At 39.4% G+C, this 17,574-nt stretch overlaps 1 protein-coding gene across 1 annotated transcript in view; it reads left to right on the top strand.

Annotated features, from left to right (window-relative positions):
• Positions 1 to 16,177, top strand: part of MANBA (mannosidase, beta A, lysosomal) — a 38,858-nt gene extending 22,681 nt beyond the window's left edge. Inside the window, exons 11-16 of the mRNA XM_009702902.1 lie at positions 1,930 to 2,148; positions 3,455 to 3,619; positions 5,409 to 5,553; positions 11,508 to 11,650; positions 13,493 to 13,750; positions 15,953 to 16,177. Of these exons, the coding sequence (XP_009701204.1) occupies positions 1,930 to 2,148; positions 3,455 to 3,619; positions 5,409 to 5,553; positions 11,508 to 11,650; positions 13,493 to 13,750; positions 15,953 to 16,177 (1,155 nt within the window). The remainder of the gene's footprint in view (positions 1 to 1,929; positions 2,149 to 3,454; positions 3,620 to 5,408; positions 5,554 to 11,507; positions 11,651 to 13,492; positions 13,751 to 15,952) is intronic.
• The last annotated feature ends 1,397 nt before the right edge of the window (positions 16,178 to 17,574 follow it).

Here is a 17,574-nt window from a genome sequence, read left to right as displayed (position 1 = left end):
TCCTCCTAGAAGTAGTGCAGTTCTTTGTTATTTAATGGAATCTGCTTTTAACTAACTTTTATATGTGTATGTAAAGTGAAGTTGATTTGAAAGTCCCAAATTGATGTCGCATAACTGTATAGGGATTAACAAACAACGCTTGAACCACAGGTGAGTATTCTAAACTCCCCTGTTAGCTAGGAGACAAAATGCTGTAAGGGTTTTGGAAGCTTGTTAGAGCTTCCTTCTTCAACAGGAGTATGAGTTTTTTGTTAACCTAAAAATGCTACTGGCCTTTTCTTATGCAGTTATCCCTTGTATAGTATAATCTTACTGACTTCAGGGTATGATAGTTTTAATCTAATCTCTGTCCTTTTCAGGATGAGATACATTTCATGTTATGAGGTTCGTGACTTGAAGTTTCTCTCTGCTAAGAGAGGCATTCAGTATGTAGGTGACAGCAATATTATTGCTTGTTATTGGAGGTTACTGACATTGTTGGAGTAGTTGTACTCTGAGAATTTAGAATGCCTTTCTACTGGAAGAGTTGAGATATGAGGAAACAATAAAAATGAGGCCAGGTTTGAAAGAACCTGCTGAAAAGGATCCCGCTCTTGAGGGCAGTTATACACTCTAAATGGTAACGGTGTCTTATATTCCTGCTTAACATCTTGATTCTAGATTTCTGTATTTCAGTTAGGTTTTTTGAAACTGAGTTGTTTGTAAAGGTATGCTGTGGTGTTTCTGTGATTAGTTACATGAGTTGGATGGCTAGTGCGTGTGCAGCAAAGTGAGATGTTCTGGCTTGATGCTGTTTTTTAGTTATGGTTCACCTGTGCAGCGTTGCTGTCCAAGATGGACCCTCTTTTATTTTAAACCCACAGAATAACTATTTTGAGAGCCAGAAGGAACCATATAGTGAAATAATTTCAGGTCCTGTGTAATACAAGCCAGCTGAGGAAACCTGTAACTACTAGCAGAACTGGACTGTGTAACTTAAAAGTACCTCAAAAGTTTGAGCTGAAGACTTCAGGGAATCCAGGATATCCTGTAGCAAATTGTTTCAGTTAATTGTTAATTACTGATGTTATTCCCCCCCCCCATACAGGGGAACAGGACTATTTCTTAAATTGAAGCACATTAAGTGCTTTGCTGTATTGGAGCAATTGCTCTAACTTCTGACTGGTAACTAACTCAGGGCTCTATCTTACTACAAATAGGGTGCTAAATGAATTACACCTGCAAAAGGATTCCTTCAGTACTTTGTAGGGTACTACTAAAAGATTTAGTATACTAGATCTACTGAGGCTATAAATAAAGCAGCTCTGAACAATTTGAAATGCAACCCTTCTTATGGTCTCATCTATCTTAATATGCAGAGCCAGCCAAAATGACAATAACCTGCAATGCTATCATGCAAGCATTAGTGGCAGAATACCTTGGCTTTGTTAGGACTAAATTTAGGTGACTGCTTAATAAGAAAGCGGAAAATCATGGCCCTATTCCTGCAAAAACACTGCAAAAGTAATGATTTTCCATAAAGAAGTCACAGTACTCAAATATTAATGTTCCTTGAGTTTATTTTTCACGAGGCACACTTTAAATAGCTTTCATTAAGAATTTAGAAGCATATAAAGATAGAAAATTTCCTGATGTGAGGAGAGAATCCCTTAGAACAGCAGAACAAGCAATATCGTGCCCAGCTGTCCTCCAAGAACATAAATAAGAAGCTAATTAAACAAGTAAAGATGATGAATGTCAGGACACAAAGGGGAATGTTTCCTAGGTGGTGACTCAGAAATTTGGAAAAGGCATGTTCTCCCCACCCACGCCACCCCCCTTTGCAAAATGTGGTCTGTGTATTCTGATGATAAAATCCAATCACTTTGTGAGGGGGTTGTGGTTTTGTTTTGTTATGTTTGTTGTTTTTTTTTTTTTTTTAAATCTCAGGAAGATAAGAGTCGTCCTTTTATTGCATCCAGTCCCACCAATGGCTTGGAGTCAGTTAAAGAAGGTTGGCTCTCCCAGAATCCTTATGATACTCATTATGGTGACACTCACTTTTATGACTACAGCAATGACTGCTGGAACTGGACAGTGTATCCGAAGACTCGTTTTGCTTCAGAATATGGATTTCAATCCTGGCCTTCCTTCAGCACAATCGAAAAGGTAATGCTGGGCTTCCACACCTTACTGTCCTTTCTGCTCTCATTTAGTGATGGCAACGAGTCGCTTCCCAACAAACTACAGCATCCGAACTGGAGTTGGGATAATACATTGTGAGGTGTGGTGTGGCACAGGTGGGATAGAGGTGTGTGCTAGTCTGGAGGGAGGGGGTGAAACAAGACTGTTGCCCTCCTCAGCTTTCAATATATTTACCTTGATGTTGCAAGAGGAGCCAAGTTTAGATGAGAGATTGTGATGAGACTATTAATTTTAATAGTAATTCTACTTAATATGTAGCTTAGTAACAATTGCCAACATCTATTTCCTTTTGCTGTGTCTAAGGATATGTGTTCATTTAGAAACAGAAGAAACGTGACAAATGCTGAATTGTGCTGAATTCTAAAATGTATTATTTTTTGTCATTTTTACTAATTTCTTTCACTTAAATAATTTGTTTCTTTATGTGTTGCATATAAGAGGATTTGGTTTTGTCTCCTGTTAAATTTAGGTATTGTATGTTCTATCTTACTTACCCAGTTGGAACAGAGACATACCACGATGTTTGTCCATTTGTTCAGAGAGATGAATGTCATGTTGATACTCGTGCATGCAACTAAAAGGAGTTCAGAATGTTCCTTTCAGTTTGCTGGGCAAAGGAGATTATCCGAGACATAATCATTACATTCATCCGTATTAATAACAATGAAAATTATTCAGTCCAGCCCAAAAAGGAACAAATTTAAATAAAAAGATTTTATAGAGATTGTAATTACAGTGAAAGCTTGACAATAATAACTGTGTGAGCTATGCGGCATTGTTGTCGTTAGTTGAAAAAAAGTGTTTTATGATCATTTGCTTTCAGAGGCAAGTTTTGAAAATATATACGTTAATAGAATTTATAGTGCTACTAACTTGTCTAACTTTTATGCCTAAATGTGTTTGACTAAAGTGCGTTCTTCCATCTTAATCTAGGGTGTTTCTGATTTACTATGGATGCAAGCAAACCTCTGAGGTCCCATGGCCAAACTGAACCTTAGGACAAATAAGTTAAATGCTGTTGAGCCAAACGTTGCTCTTCTGGGTTCAACAGCAATGCCTGTTTTCATTTATTTGTACAAGGAGCATAAGCAAAGGGTGTTATTGATTCAAAATCCTTGCATGAGGCACTATAGAAAAATACTAGCAATTTTAAAGGTTTTGGATGATGTCAGCAGGCTGTAATGGATATCCTTTCCTGAATATCCTGTGAGTCATTAAATGCGCATTTTGCCTTTTCATTCTGATCTCTTACTTTTGTGGTTTTTAAAAGGTTTCCTCCACTGAGGACTGGTCCTACACAAGCAATTTTTCTCTGCATCGACAACACCATGAAAATGGGAATGATCAGATGCTTCAACAGATTGGGCATCATTTCAAGCTTCCCCAGAGCACAGATCCCATAAAGAAGTTCAAAGATACAATTTACCTCACTCAGGTAACAATGATGTCTTCAGTATAAGTAGCTGTCAATAGTTGTTCCATTAGATACTGTCAGTGGTTAAAACTGGGCCTATTCCATTTGGTAACGTTCATTCAGACAGAAAGTTTGCACTGAAGCATTGGAGAGTCCAGTTTAATTTGAAACTAGCTTGTCTCTTGTTTATTGGAGAGACACTCCAATTTTCATCACAGAAGGGCTGGAATACTTCTTGGGGAATTTCCCAGAAACTGGCTCAACTGGAAGAAAGTTTGGCTGCCTGTGCTCCCTTAGTCCCTGTCCCCAGCTCGGTCCAGTCATGAAGCTGGCTGAGGATGCAGGGATGTGCTGGCCTTCCTTGGCATGCCATTATTCCTGGGGCTGTGCTGCTAGTCCCTCTTCCAGGGTGGGTATGCTTTGCTCTTCATGTGGCCCTTGTAGGATTACTGCTTTGATTTTTTGCCTTAAGGAATTCGTGAGCTTTTGAAATGGGTTTTTTTTCTAGAGAATGCAGTTCCCTATGGATGAGATTATTAGTAGCTTTTATTTTGTTATGGACTCGGATATTGATATTTTAGAGAATCTACTTTGATTTGAAAAAATAACCAAAACAATAGGTTATATTTTGCTCTTCATCTGTAGTAGTTTACCTCGTGCTTGTTTCTTTGTGATTTCTATGTGACTTTTAAATGTTAAGTAACATTTTAATGCTATTAGGCAAGTTTAAAGTGCTGTTACTTTTTGTTGATTCCAAGAATTTCAGAAACGCTCTTGATGGGAATAACTGCACATTCACTAAGTTTTTAATGTTTGAGAGCTGCTGTCAGCAAGCTTTATATAAAAACAAAACAGCTGGAGAACTTTAGGCACTGATGACAAGAGAACAAGAACAGATGATGCTGTGAAATTGAAAGCAGGAGTAAAACTTGTGCAGTGAGGTCCTGACTCAAAAAGCTATGAGAGTTTCTGCAGAGTTAAGTCTATCAGGTCCTTATTAACAGGTTAAACAATTTCAGAATACCAAAATAAGGATAGCAAAAGGGATAACAAGAGTAAAATTGGCTCTAGTGGTTAACTAGAAGTGTTATCTTTGCCTTTTGTTAACTGTCCTAAAGAATAACTTTTTCCTTTATTTTGAGGCTTTCTTTTAATACCTCCCCAGCCTAGTAGTATACTTTGTGAAGAAAATAACAGGCTGTTTGGCTTCTGTTGAGAACTTGGCCAACAAAAAATTCTGAAAAGTGTTTTTTAAAGGCAAGGTGGGGAAGGAGAGAAGAACTGGGAGTGCAGGTGAAAAAAGGTTGCTGTTTCAGTGCACAGTTTTGACTGTATACTGGGAATATGTGTTATATGTTCAGAGCAGAGGGATGTGGACATCATGGTAATGGATACTGGAGATAGTGTAGGATAACATCATTTTGCAGCTCTTGGATTTTTTTATTTACATTGGTTTAAAAAAATTTTTTTAAAATTTATTTTTCTTTCCCTTGTCTTCCATTTGCCTTTCAAAGACTTTGTTGCCCAGTGATCTTCACTGGATGGAAGGCAGGAAGTAGCCCCTCCAGAGTTTCTGTAGAGGTACTGTTTGTAAAGCTGTTGGGAGCTGCTAATAGATCTCCTTCAAGCAGAGGCCCACTGCCCTGCAGGTGTATACTCCTGAAGGCTGAAGTTTAAAGTTATGTGCCATTGCTGTGAAGTCTGTGTTGTATGTTAATATATACACGCATGCTTTGAAAGTAAAGTAAAATACAGTACACCAAAAATACATATATTTATGGTGGGTTTTTTTATGTGTTTGTTGACCAAGGTGATGCAGGCTCAGTGTATAAAGACAGAAACTGAATTCTATCGTTTTAGTCAAAGTGAAATAATCAAGGGAGAAGGACACACTATGGGAGCTCTGTACTGGCAACTCAATGACATTTGGCAGGCACCTTCATGGGCTTCCTTGGGTAAGTTTTGTGACAGTCTGGTAAAAAGCACCAACTATCAGTCCTGTTTTGTTTTCCTCATCTGGAGTATCAGAATAAGAAGTATGGTTCTGCTCTCTCTCTTGGGCAACTTTTCAAACTTGGAATGTGCTTCTGTCCATCCTTTAGAAATGCTTTCCAGAAGAGTGTTTTTTCAGGATCATCCTAACAGTCTGTGAAAGTGGAAGAGGGGAAAGAGCAAAGCAATTCTTTTCCTATGGAAGTTTTGCTGCTTAAGTTCAGATTTAGCAGCCACCAACTCTTACCCTTGTAAGGTTTAGTTTAAAGAAGTTAAAATTGTATGTAACTCCTAATTTCTCAAAAATACATTTTTTCATTTAAGTGGTATTCTCACTTCTCCCAAGCAAATAGTATTATTGAAGCCCGACAAAGCTGCCTATTGGGAAGCAGTGGTGGTTAAGATTGAGGGCACAACCCACTTGTGAGGTAAACTTTCAACTACCCCTTGCTTTTCTTATGTAGAGCTGGATATTCCTGAAATTGTGTGTGATATATCATTCAGTTTTTTCCAGAGAAATTTTGCATTTTTTTCAAGTTTAGTTCTTTTAAAATTAGAAAGATCAATTCTTTTGAAACTGGGGAATTCTAAGAAATTCTGTTTCCAAAAGGGCCTGTCCTAGAAATCCTTGATTATATTTATTGGCACAGCTGTACAGATGTATGTATGTACTCGGCCACCCTGAGTGAGAATGGACAGAGAGTAAGCTAGTGGGATAGAAGGGTAAGAAGGAGCACCCGTATATAATTATACTTTCCATAATCCCAGTAAATTTGGTTGATTTTTTGTTCCTCCTGCTCTCCATGGTAAAAGGATCAAAACCTACTTTTCCCTTCAGTAGGCAGTGGTGCAGTGTCCAAAAAAACTACAGAACTGTGATCCTGTTGTGACAGGATGGGATTTGGTATGTAAAGGCCAGGCATCTGGATTTCTTCTGTAGTCAGTTGGGGGAGAGATGGTTATCTCCAGTGTGATTCATTGTATCCTTAGCTGTATAATAAGTGGGATGAATTATCTTCTCCATGCTGCATTTGGTTTTCATAGAACTTCGTATGACACCTCCCACCCAGCATAGCTTCTGGGAAGCTCTTTATAGGAGAAGATGACTAGATGAGATTTGATGTCTAACTTAGTGTCAGGTGAGGTGAATCACTCTTAGGTGAATTCATTATTCTGCTAGTATGCTGTTTATGCACATGATATCTCCTTATATATTATATATCTGGTTTTTTCCTTTTAGAACACAAAAATGGAGTAACCGGACATATAAAGAGATAAGTTATTTAGGCAGTAAGCAATAGGGGAGGAATGTGGGGTATGAGGGAAGTGGCTGTGTTTCATGTTCTGAACATTTTGTATAGAATTCATTTTGAAGTGGAGAAGCTGTTCTATGGCTGCTGTATAGGACTTGGGTAGATTGTCTTTCAATTTTAGTTGTTTCTCACATATTCTGGTTTTGAAAATCTTTATTTAAGAATTTCATATGTGAAGAAATATGAGTGAACTAGAAAAAGCTAAGAGTTAGTGTGAAGTTCTCAATCTGCCTTTAGAACAAAATGCCATTTGGCCTTGCTTTAAAAAAAATTAGTTCACCTCATCCTCCCTCTCTTTCTCTGGGCGATGTTTGTCCTTCTCCCTTTTTCTTTTTGTTCTTTCTTCTTTTTTTTTCTCCCCTTTATTCATCCAAGCAAAGTAACTGCAACCAACAAAGGAAGACAAACTAGTAGAAGAAACAGGCTATTTTACTTAAATGTTAAGGCAGTGGTCCAACTATAATGCTCATCTTTCTGGACTTTCTAGACTTGTATTCGGAAATGGAATATCCCAGTTTTCGTTTTTACGATTCTAGCAGTAGCTGATGCTCTTAGGCTTTAAGTGCCTCAAGAGAAAAAGATGCGTGGAAAAATGTCTCTTTGTAAAGACAGGTGTATTGATAGACGAAGTGATCATGGAGACCATAAATGTCTTTTTAAGTACAGAGCTGATGTCATTGTAGAAAATATATCAAATACTTGAATTATTCATATGTTGTTGAAGTTAGTTTACAGAAAAGCAGCTCAGCAGAGAAACAGCTGTCCCTTTGTTTTGTTCTGTTCCCTGAGTGGAATGAGGAAAGGTTTAATATTCATTTAATTAGGCAGTGTGGTAGAGGGATTTTTGATATGCTAATGGCTGAAATTATGCAAAACTTCAGAGAAATTAGTTTTATTTGCACTTCAAAAACACGTTTCTGCATCTTGTTAGATGGCACAGTAGTATCACCGACGGGTGCTTCTTATTTAAATCTGCTATTTCACAGAGAGCCACGGCTTACATAAGTTCCCATACAAAGTGGAAGTGTTCCCTCATGAAGTGGGGAGGGAAGAAAGTAGCAAATGTTTCTCCTTTTGACTTACCTTTAAGATATTTGCTTGGGATTGAATGAAAACACAGCACAGCGCTCCTGTCGTAGTACTTCTGCCTTCGGTTCAGAACTAATCAGCTTTTACCACAACTGGGTTTTGATTGTTAGCCCCTAGTTGCGGAGCTGGCTGTGCCATGTTGAATGCTTTCGCATCTATGCGGTGTGTTTTGGTGAAGAGAGCTGTGATAGACGTGGCAATTTACCTCACTCCCACACAAGTGTCATCTTGTGTGTACCCAGCTCAGTTGGCATGAGATTCCCTTGAGCAGATATGGCTTTTATTGCAGATTCAATATTTAGAATGCCCTGTGAGCTGAAACTACAGGCTATTATGGAGAATAATAGATTGGAATTTGTGAGACTGAGGTGAGGAAAGAACTAGCAGCATGTTTCTCAGGTTGCATTTAATGGTGTGAAGTGATTAATTTAAAATCTGTTCCGGGGCGAACTATTTGTTCTTGCTCCCGTTATCAGTATAGAAGGCTTCAGGGAAGAATCAGAAAAACGGGTATGGGGGTCTCATTAAAAACCTAATTTTAGTTTTCTGTTCTGACGTTTGATACTGCAGAGAGTGCAGACTCCATGTTAGCAGGAAAACATTGGAGAATTTGGATTTCTTAAGAATTAATTTAAATGTGGAGGGAGGAGGAGAAAACCACCCCAGGGCTGTTTTAAATAACTTTTGACTGTTGCCTTTGTGCATGCATGTCTGTAACAAGAAAGTTTAAGCCTAGATATTTGTCACCGTAGCTACCTGATGTCCAGATCTCTTACATCTGTTTTTGGGGCACAGGGAGTATTTTGCATTCAACTTGCCTATTTTTAAATCAAGAAATGTGACCCTGGTCTTAAGGAAATCAAGACAAGAGATGAGCTGAAGAATGTGGCTTTTTTATCAGTGAGCTTCAGTTTTCTGTGCTGTCTGAAGTTACTTTGACAATTGTATTATCAAGATCCTGTTGCTGGAAAAGTTATCTTTGAAAGAACCTTCCTGTGTGAAACTGCTCCAGCAGTTGAGCTTTGGTTCTTCAAAATGGCTCTAGGTTTTTCAGGAAGGGAAATACCATCTTAAAAACCTGATCTGAGGTAAGCGGACCAGTGATGTTTTCAAAGACCCCAAAACAATAGCTGTAGTAGTTGAACCCTAGAATGAGTTTTGAAATGGTACAAACTTTTAAGTGTGTAGTTTGTTTGTTGCGTAGTGTGTTGTTTTTGTTTTTTTTTCTCCTTGTTTGTGTTTCCCTGCAGAAGTGTAATGCCAAGTTTAATCTGAGTTGTTTTCTCCACTGTACAGGTTTCTTGAGGCTCTCTGTATCTGCTGCCTAGGTAGCAAACCTTCTCTCTTTCGCTCTAGTAACCACTGCAGTGTGGGTACCTAATCCAGTTGGAAATCAAGGGAAAAGCAGAAGTTGAGGGTAGGGCCCATTCAAAGAGAAATGAGATTTTTATATTACGCTAAGTAACAGAAACTGCTCTACATCAATTGCATTATTGGTGTTCATACTTAAGACAGTTGAAGCCTAGATTTTCATCATGCTAATTAAGCTGAGGGAAAAAATTCAAGTCAGCAGGCACTGAAACCTCAGCCCATGCTGGGTAACTTGTCTGAGCTCGTGGTGGGCTCTGTCTGAGGCCTGCAGCGAGCAGCATCTGTTGCACTGACAATTGAAATTCCTGAGAGTCTTGTGGCAGTCCTGAGGGCTTCAGAGAGTTCAACCCCTCCCAAAGCCTGAGGTTAGGCACAGTGCCCATTTCTCATACAAGGCCCATTGCTTTTATTATTTTAATTCAGATGCTGCCCCACAGTTTGTTTCAGATAATCCATCCCCAATCCAAATCTCTCATCTTCTCAAGTTTCAGGGCCCTGAAAAGTAATTTGTTAGCGCTCCCTGGTTTTGGTGGAATTGTCCTTTAGACCACCAACGTTTTCTGCCAGGAATTGTCCTCGGAATGCAAGATTGTGGCTTCTTTCATATACTGAGCACCAATATGCTGAGTGTGTTTGTCAGTTTATCAACAGTCTGTCTGTTTTGAAGAAACTCAGCAGCCTCTCCTGAAGTTTTCTTTCAGACTAGATCTCTCTGGTTTGCTTCAGTGCTATTAACTTGAATGTCGGTGGTGTTTTGTTGGCAACAGTCTGATCTCATAGCACAGTTGAATCTTGTATGGATTTTTCCAGGCAGATACGAGCTTTTCTTGTCTGTTCTCCAAGCTGGCTGGTTGTGAGCTTGCTGAAAACAAGGTGATGGGCAAGATGCTGAGCTGGAGCTAATGCACTTTGCACTCCACAAAGTTCATTCGTGTTTATGTGGAGTGCAGGCAGAGCGTGTTCAGGTCTGCTTGTGAAAGCCACAAACACATCCTTTAAAGACTACATCACTCTGAATGAAGTCCTTAATTACGAGGGGTTTAAAAGTGCCAAGAGCTTTGTACAAGCAGCAAAAGACAGGTAATTAGTTACAACAAAAACATATTACTGGAAATATTTTTCGGCATCCATGGTCTTTAAACCTGTTGTGTAAAACAAAGAGCCTGAAACAAGAATGAAACCAGTATTTAACTTTTCCTCCCTTATGAGATGATGCAGCTGACTTGCTACCTCTTTTTAGTGCTGTTTCAATGGCTAGCTAATAATGGTTGAGCAAAGACAGAGTTAAAATGCTGACAGTGGGAGCTAGATGGAAAATTAAGAAACGGAAGCAGCTTCTCTTTCAAAATGGTTGTGTGGCAGTGTTGCATCTGGCAAAATTGCTTTTTTTGGAGAGGACACAAGGTTTGATGGCTTTTCCAGTTTGTTAATGGCAGAATTTCAAAGTATTAAAAGTAATGAGGTACAGCTTTCCATTAAAGAGGCAAAGCGAACTGATTGTCATATGTCTACATTGTGCATACTAACTCCTGTAAAGTAAGCGTTGTCTCTAGATCTTGGCAAATTCATTTTGCCTAACTCAGAGTTGTCCCTGGTTTGAGAACTTGTTTTTTTGTCTTTGTTGCTATTGATGTTCCTCTAAGGAAGACTGAAAGAGGAGGACTGAAAAAGGGGAAGAGAGTGCTTTGTATAAGCAATGAAAGTCAGACTCTGTAGTCTATTTACAGTGGTGGCGGTTTTTGGCAATGCCACCAATGCCAGCGTGTTTGTCTGGATTCTCAACACCATAGATGCTCCAGCTGCTTGCTTAACGTGCGGTACGCTGTGTCAGTTTTGTTAATGCCACTTGTGTTTAAGGCTTTCTTTAACTGAATAACAGGAGAGCAATGGTAGGACCAACACTTACAAAAGGTGACCTTTTCGTGAAGCTCAAAGAAAAGCTTGAAAAAACATCAGATGTCTTCCAGAGTAGAGCCTTGCCTGGAAGAAAACAAGAGTAACATCAGTCATTCTCTGCACCTGCTAGAGGTGAAAAAGGGTGGAGGGGGATCTTGTATTGCAGGACCAAAGAGCACAGGGAAGGGATTGCGTGCCAAGGCAGTCTTGGATTCAATCTGAAACTTTCTTCCTTTAACCTTTTTCAGAGTATGGTGGTAAGTGGAAGCTGCTCCATTATTTTGCCCAGAACTTCTTTGCACCACTGCTGCCTGTGGCCTATGAAGACAAAGGTGTGTTGTACATTTATGGTGTCTCAGATCTTCATGTGGACCACAGGCTGACTTTGAGGGTAAGTGACACCTCTCTCACCACTCCTGTGTCCCTCCTGCAAAACTGTGAGAAGCCGAAATGAGCACATCTTTGTATAGACAAGCTTCAGTAAGTCCATGCTGAAACACAATGAGGTGCAATTCTTGTCTTTAATCTTCTTAGGGGCAACACTATCCTTAGTTGTAGTAGTGTGTACTGCTTCACAGAACAAGGAATTAATTGCGTTGCTTATAGCCCGTAGGTATAGACCTAAAATTAACTATCCTGTTGAAATCTCAAAAGGATTGATGGTTAAATAGAACAAAGTGTGAAAAATGGTACCTCGCTACTTAACAAAACTGTTCCCTGGGTGTTAGATTAACTGACTAAGGGGGTGGGGGGAAGAATTGTACCATTGCTTACCAGTACTCAAACTACACTGCTTTGGGAAAAAGAACCAGATTTTCTTCTGAAATATCAACAGAACCTCTAGGTGTACTTTAATTGCAAGGTCACCTATGCGATGTCACCATTTTACAATTGATGCCTTAACTGTGTTCTGATAATGCTATAGAAACTGATGGGATTTCTTAGGCAGTATTTGGGCTGTTGAGTTGTCCTGTAGAACAGAGTCTTGCTTTTCAATTTGTGATGTTTTGTTGCTGTTAATCATATGGCAGCCAGATCGCAAATGAATTTCGGGGCCGTTCTGCGCTATGAGATAACAGTTCCTGACGTAAAGGGTGTCCCATGTGAAAAGGCTGGGAAGGATGGAAAAGTAGACCTAGAGACCTGGAATGACTCACTAGTCCTTTCCGAATGAGTAGTATGAGTATGTCAGTTCCTAGTTCACTGCTCTCTCTGGTGGGCTGCTGTGAATTTTCAGATTCATACGGTTACTTTATAATAGTAATATATAGTATAGAAAATGGTTGCAACATCTGGATAGTCAGTTCTTAGGGCAGGACTGCACTTAATGAAATTGTTTATTTCTGGTCTGAGTAATTGTAACAGGCTTAAATTCAGATTTTCTGATAACGTCAGAGAAGCATCAGCAGTAGGGTAGTTCCAATGAATACTGTTGTTTCGCACTTCAAGAAAATTTGGAACTTAAAACTTTTGAAAGGAGTTAAGATCTGTTCCTGACTGCAGATTCCTGTTAAGGTCAAAAATAACCTACGTTTTATGAAGAGACAGAATGCTGTAACTGTCATTAAGTGCCTATCTTCCTATCTTGCCTTTTTTTTTTTTTCCTAACTTAAGGGTGCATTCATAATGCATGCATAATCTCTGGGAGTGTATTTTACTATACATTTAATATATTTATTAAGTTATTAATTTTAATTTATTAAATTAAGTATTAACTATTTAATATAACTTCCATGATCTCTTTAAAGATGATGCAGCTTGCTTCTGTTTAACAGTGATTATGCAGAAGCTCTAGATTGCTCAGTTGGGTTACATCAGATAACACTGAGTAATCTCAAGAAAATCTTTTGTTTGACTCTTTTTGTTTTTCTTCCCCTCCTTGATAAAAGAGTCAACAAATTAGTCACTCACTTAATTCCATTTCCCAGCACTCCCTTGGCAGGAATTGGGAACCTTTCCGCTCAAGGAGCCTGGAGAAAAGAAAAAGCCTTGCAGATCAAGAACAACAACAGATCCAGACTGTTTGAAACGGACTTCTTGTTAGGTTTATATAATGATCTAATTATTATGCCATATCAGTTGTTTAAATCTTTGTGGAGTTTCTTGTTAGGTGGAAATCAGCTGGTACTGTCAGGAGAACATGTCTTTCAACGACCAAAACCTAGGAGGCTGAGCTGTTTTCACAGACATAACTTTTCTTCTAAGCTTTGTGCTCTCTCAACACGCTTGATAGGTCGTTGCGCACGCCTGGAGTTCTTTGGAGTCGGTATGCACCCTTGTCAAAGACGATGTGACCGTTAAAGCACAGAGTGCTGTCCCCATCTACAAGGAATCCATAAATGACTTTCTGGAAAGATGCAGAAATTGTACCAGGAAAAGCTGTGTTATCACTTTCTGTCTTGTGGGAGAAGGTGGGCTCCAGAGTCCTACGAACCATCACTTCCTTTCATCACTAAAGGATGCTGTAGGATTAGAAAAGACCCAGCTTAGTGTAAGCATCAGTCATGCTAAATTACTGTATTTGACTTTGCTAACCTTACTGTTTTGAGTCGTTTGCCTGCTATGCAGTGTCTCATTCCATGGAATGTTCTTTCTCCTTAGGTGTTGCAATTCTAGCTTCCACGTTGAGTTCAAAATCAGATTATTTTTTCTCTGTGTCACTATATGCATATCTAAATAAGACTGGTGGTTTGGTTTTGGTGGTTTGGGGGTTTTTTTGTGTATGGTTTTTTTGCTTGGGTTTTGTTTTAAATAATGAAGTCCTCATTTGATTTGTTTTAACTATCTTTCACCTGGCTGCTGCAGCATTTCTCCTTTTGTTCTTTTTGTCCCTAGATAGCAAATAGCATCATGGCAAGTGTTTTGGCTTGCAGACAGTACTGTATGTCAGTACTAGGTGATGCTAGTTGAGTTGAGTGGGGAGCGCATTATTGTCAGCATTATTTCTTCTTGAAGTGCTCAGACTCTCAGATCAGTGTACCATTGCTAATGTGCAATATTGCGTGCTCCTTTCCTCCTTCTCAAATCCCTGCCCTCCAGCTAAGGGTTCTCATCTGCATAATTGTGATTATTTCTTAATATCTGGCAAGAGTGTCAGTCTTCTGAACAGGCACAAAAACCATCCGTGCTGTATAACACTGTCATTTAGTCCATTTGCTGCTTTTCCCTAGTTTTCTTCCACTCCTAGCAAGCGGGCTTTATATAGAGAGAGCAAGCATGCCCTCTGTGTGTGTGTACACGGGCATTTTAGTTAAGCCTCACTTGTTAGCATGTAAATCTTACTGCAGAATTCTTAATCAGCAGATTGGCAGGATGGGGACCTGTGCGTTCTCACATTTGGCTTCCGAACTGCAGCTTTGCTCTTTAAAGCTAAACTAAACAAGGGGGGAATAGAGGTCTGTAATCTCTTTGAATCTGGACCAGCATAATTGCTTTACAAAAGAAGAGGCCAGATTTCCCCCTCTATCTCTTTCATGGCAGCATAGCCTGCCTCCTGAGTATACAAAGGAAAGAAATCGGCCTGTTTTTATTTATTTATTTTTTTTTCTGCTGGTGGCACAATCTGGAGTCTGAGTCATGCTAGGTTTTTTTGTGGATGACATCATCAGTAATAAAAGCATCGTTGGGAAATTTCACTCCTTTTCCCCATGGCTGTGTTGTCTTTGCAGTGCTAATAAGGATAGCTAGCAAGGATAAATGCAAAGTGGTTATTTTAAGAAAGTATGCAGGTGTGATTTAAAAAATAATTCTGTTTGTGAGAAGCTGGTGTTTCTATACCTAGTTACTAATAAACTAACTAGACTTTCAAATACATTGCTAATCCAAGCGCTACTCTTCATAGCATTGCTTTTAAAAAACCATGAATACTTCATTGTTTCTTCAGAAAACACGAAGTGTAAAGGGTGCATGCTTTTTCTTAAAAATGAATAGTGTTGTTTTTCTTGTAAGTAGGATGTGATTTCTGCACTTAACATAATTTGTCTGCTTTTTATATGTAGTTAATTGGTATTTGAAAATGATGGAGCATAATATTTCACGATGGTGAATGGGGAGTGCTGCATGAAAATGCATCCTGGTTGTGCCTTTAAGCCTCTCTGAGATGAACTACTGATAGAACTTAATATAAAACTGCAGCTGCCTTCTAAATGTAGTGAAAGGGCTTCACTGCCATGTTCCATTAAGATGAGGTGACCTCCTGTGTTACTGTGATTTTTGCCATCTTTTGCTTCTGTGTATTTCTATTACTGATGTAATCGGAAAGGCCAGCTCCTTTAGTAGTTGTGAATTTATAGGTTGAGTGAAGTGTGTTGGTGAAAGGACAAATCTCTTTCAGTGCAGTAAGTGTAGGATACCAGTACTACGTACAAGTCAGATGACCTTTTATTTGGTTCTTTTCATAAGAAGATGGTAGAGAGGTAACACTTCATGGCATTTTTCCACAATCTGTAGTATTCTGTAGGAAAGCTATAATAACATTTGCAGTTTTTGCATGATTCTTACCTATGAATCCTGTTGGTTTGACCTTTTGTTCCAGAAGAGATTTCCGGAAAAGAATAGTAATTTTGATCAAATATGATAGTTCAGTCTGTTTTACTAACATGCAGGTCTTTCCCAGTTTGGGTGTACCTGGGCTCTTCTTTAACATGTGTATTTTCTTTTATTTATTTATTTATTTTTTCAATTTCTCTTCCAGGCCTCTGTATCCCAACAAGATGACACTTATGTATTTGTTCTTCAGACCACTGCAGTTGCTCCTTTTGTTTCTCTGGATGTAGGTAGTATAAAAGGCAGATTTAGTGATAATGGTTTCCTCATGACCGAAAAGAAGAAAGTGGTTGTGTTTTATCCTTGGGAACCTACCAGTGTTGAAGAACTAGAAAAGTCACTAACCTTGACCTCTCTGGGGGATGTTGTCTGAGGATACTTCATTTACTTCTAGATATGGAATGAAACAGGTGGAAAAAAATGAGAAGAATTTGACTAAAGTTGAAGTGACAGACAATTTGAACTGACTGGAAAACATAATGTCTATTCGTGTCATATGAATTTTAACTGCTGGTTCAATGTAAAGATACCAGCAACAAAGCCTGCATATAATGTATGTGGTGTATTGAAAGTAAGGCTTTCTCAGGTAACGGGAAATATAGATCCCATGTATAAAATGGGAGGGATGAGTCGGTGCAGGAGAGCTAGTCTGAGTTCTCCAATTCACATAACATTGGAGTTGTGAATTCATCCTAAGAGGCAACATAAATATGCACCTTCAGGCTATGGTTGTATTAAATTCGTATTTTTTTGTTTTTCCTGTTTCACTATGCGATAACTGGAACTACATCTTGGGATAACAGCAAGGTATGCTGGGGGCAAGGGGGAAGGGCAGGGAGTGAAGCCAGGACCACCTCCATGGGTATGCCCCGACTTGGAGTTGTTTGATCTATCTGCACCCAAATCTGGAGAGCACTAGTCCTGCCCTTTCAGATCTGTGGCTGGCTGTCAGGTGTGCTGTCTGCCTCCTGCAAGGCAGTCTTCCAAACAGACATGGATCCTGGGCTGTCTGGTCAGACGTCAGGCACATCTGTTCCTCCTTCTGAGAGGGAAATTCAATATGAGACTTGTTTCTTCTCTCTTTTCATGCCTGGCTGTGGGAAAAGGAATGGGGAGAAGGGTTGACCAAAGAGAAAGGGTTGATGCAAAGAGAAAGGAGGCCGTACGGAGAAGAAATGGCCATGTGAGAGGAGCAGGGAATTACAAGTGACTGCTTTTTCTCTAGTAGATGCATAGTGCAGGGGCTGCTGTTCTCACTTGGATGTTGCTGCACAGCTGTTCTCTGACCTCCTGGCATTCCTCATGAGTGGCCCTGTGCTCCACACTGATCCTCCTCTCTTTCCAACAAAGGAAAACCTCAACCTCTTAATTTTGCTTGTGTGTGGGTTCCTCATAGAAGACACTGTTGACTCATGATTAGATCTGGTGGCACATTGAAATGCCCATACAAAGTAATGGTGCTTCGCCTTCTCTCCTGTTTCTGAGTAAGTTGTTTTTAAAATGTTTAGGTTTCCCATAGAAATGTCATCTCACTTTGGCATTTGATACAAAGAAAATAAACTTACTTCAGCAGGGGGTGCAGCTACTGTAGCCTGTGGAGCTGAAAGTCTGAGGGTTTGTCAGGAAATTCAGAGCACCAAGCCCAAGCAAGTATTCATTTTCTTGCAAAGCACCTAGCAGAATCAGCACTTGACAGTAGAAGGTGTTTGAACAAGCTCTACCGGCGATGTCCGTCCTCGTCGTAAAAGCACCACGTGGATGATGCTTGCT

Source organism: Cariama cristata, unplaced genomic scaffold, assembly GCF_000690535.1.
Source record: "Cariama cristata isolate BGI_N322 unplaced genomic scaffold, ASM69053v1 scaffold9166, whole genome shotgun sequence".
Taxonomy (NCBI): domain Eukaryota; kingdom Metazoa; phylum Chordata; class Aves; order Cariamiformes; family Cariamidae; genus Cariama; species Cariama cristata.
The sequence above is the reverse complement of the archived record's forward strand: the minus strand, read 5'-3'. Positions and strand labels throughout refer to the sequence as shown.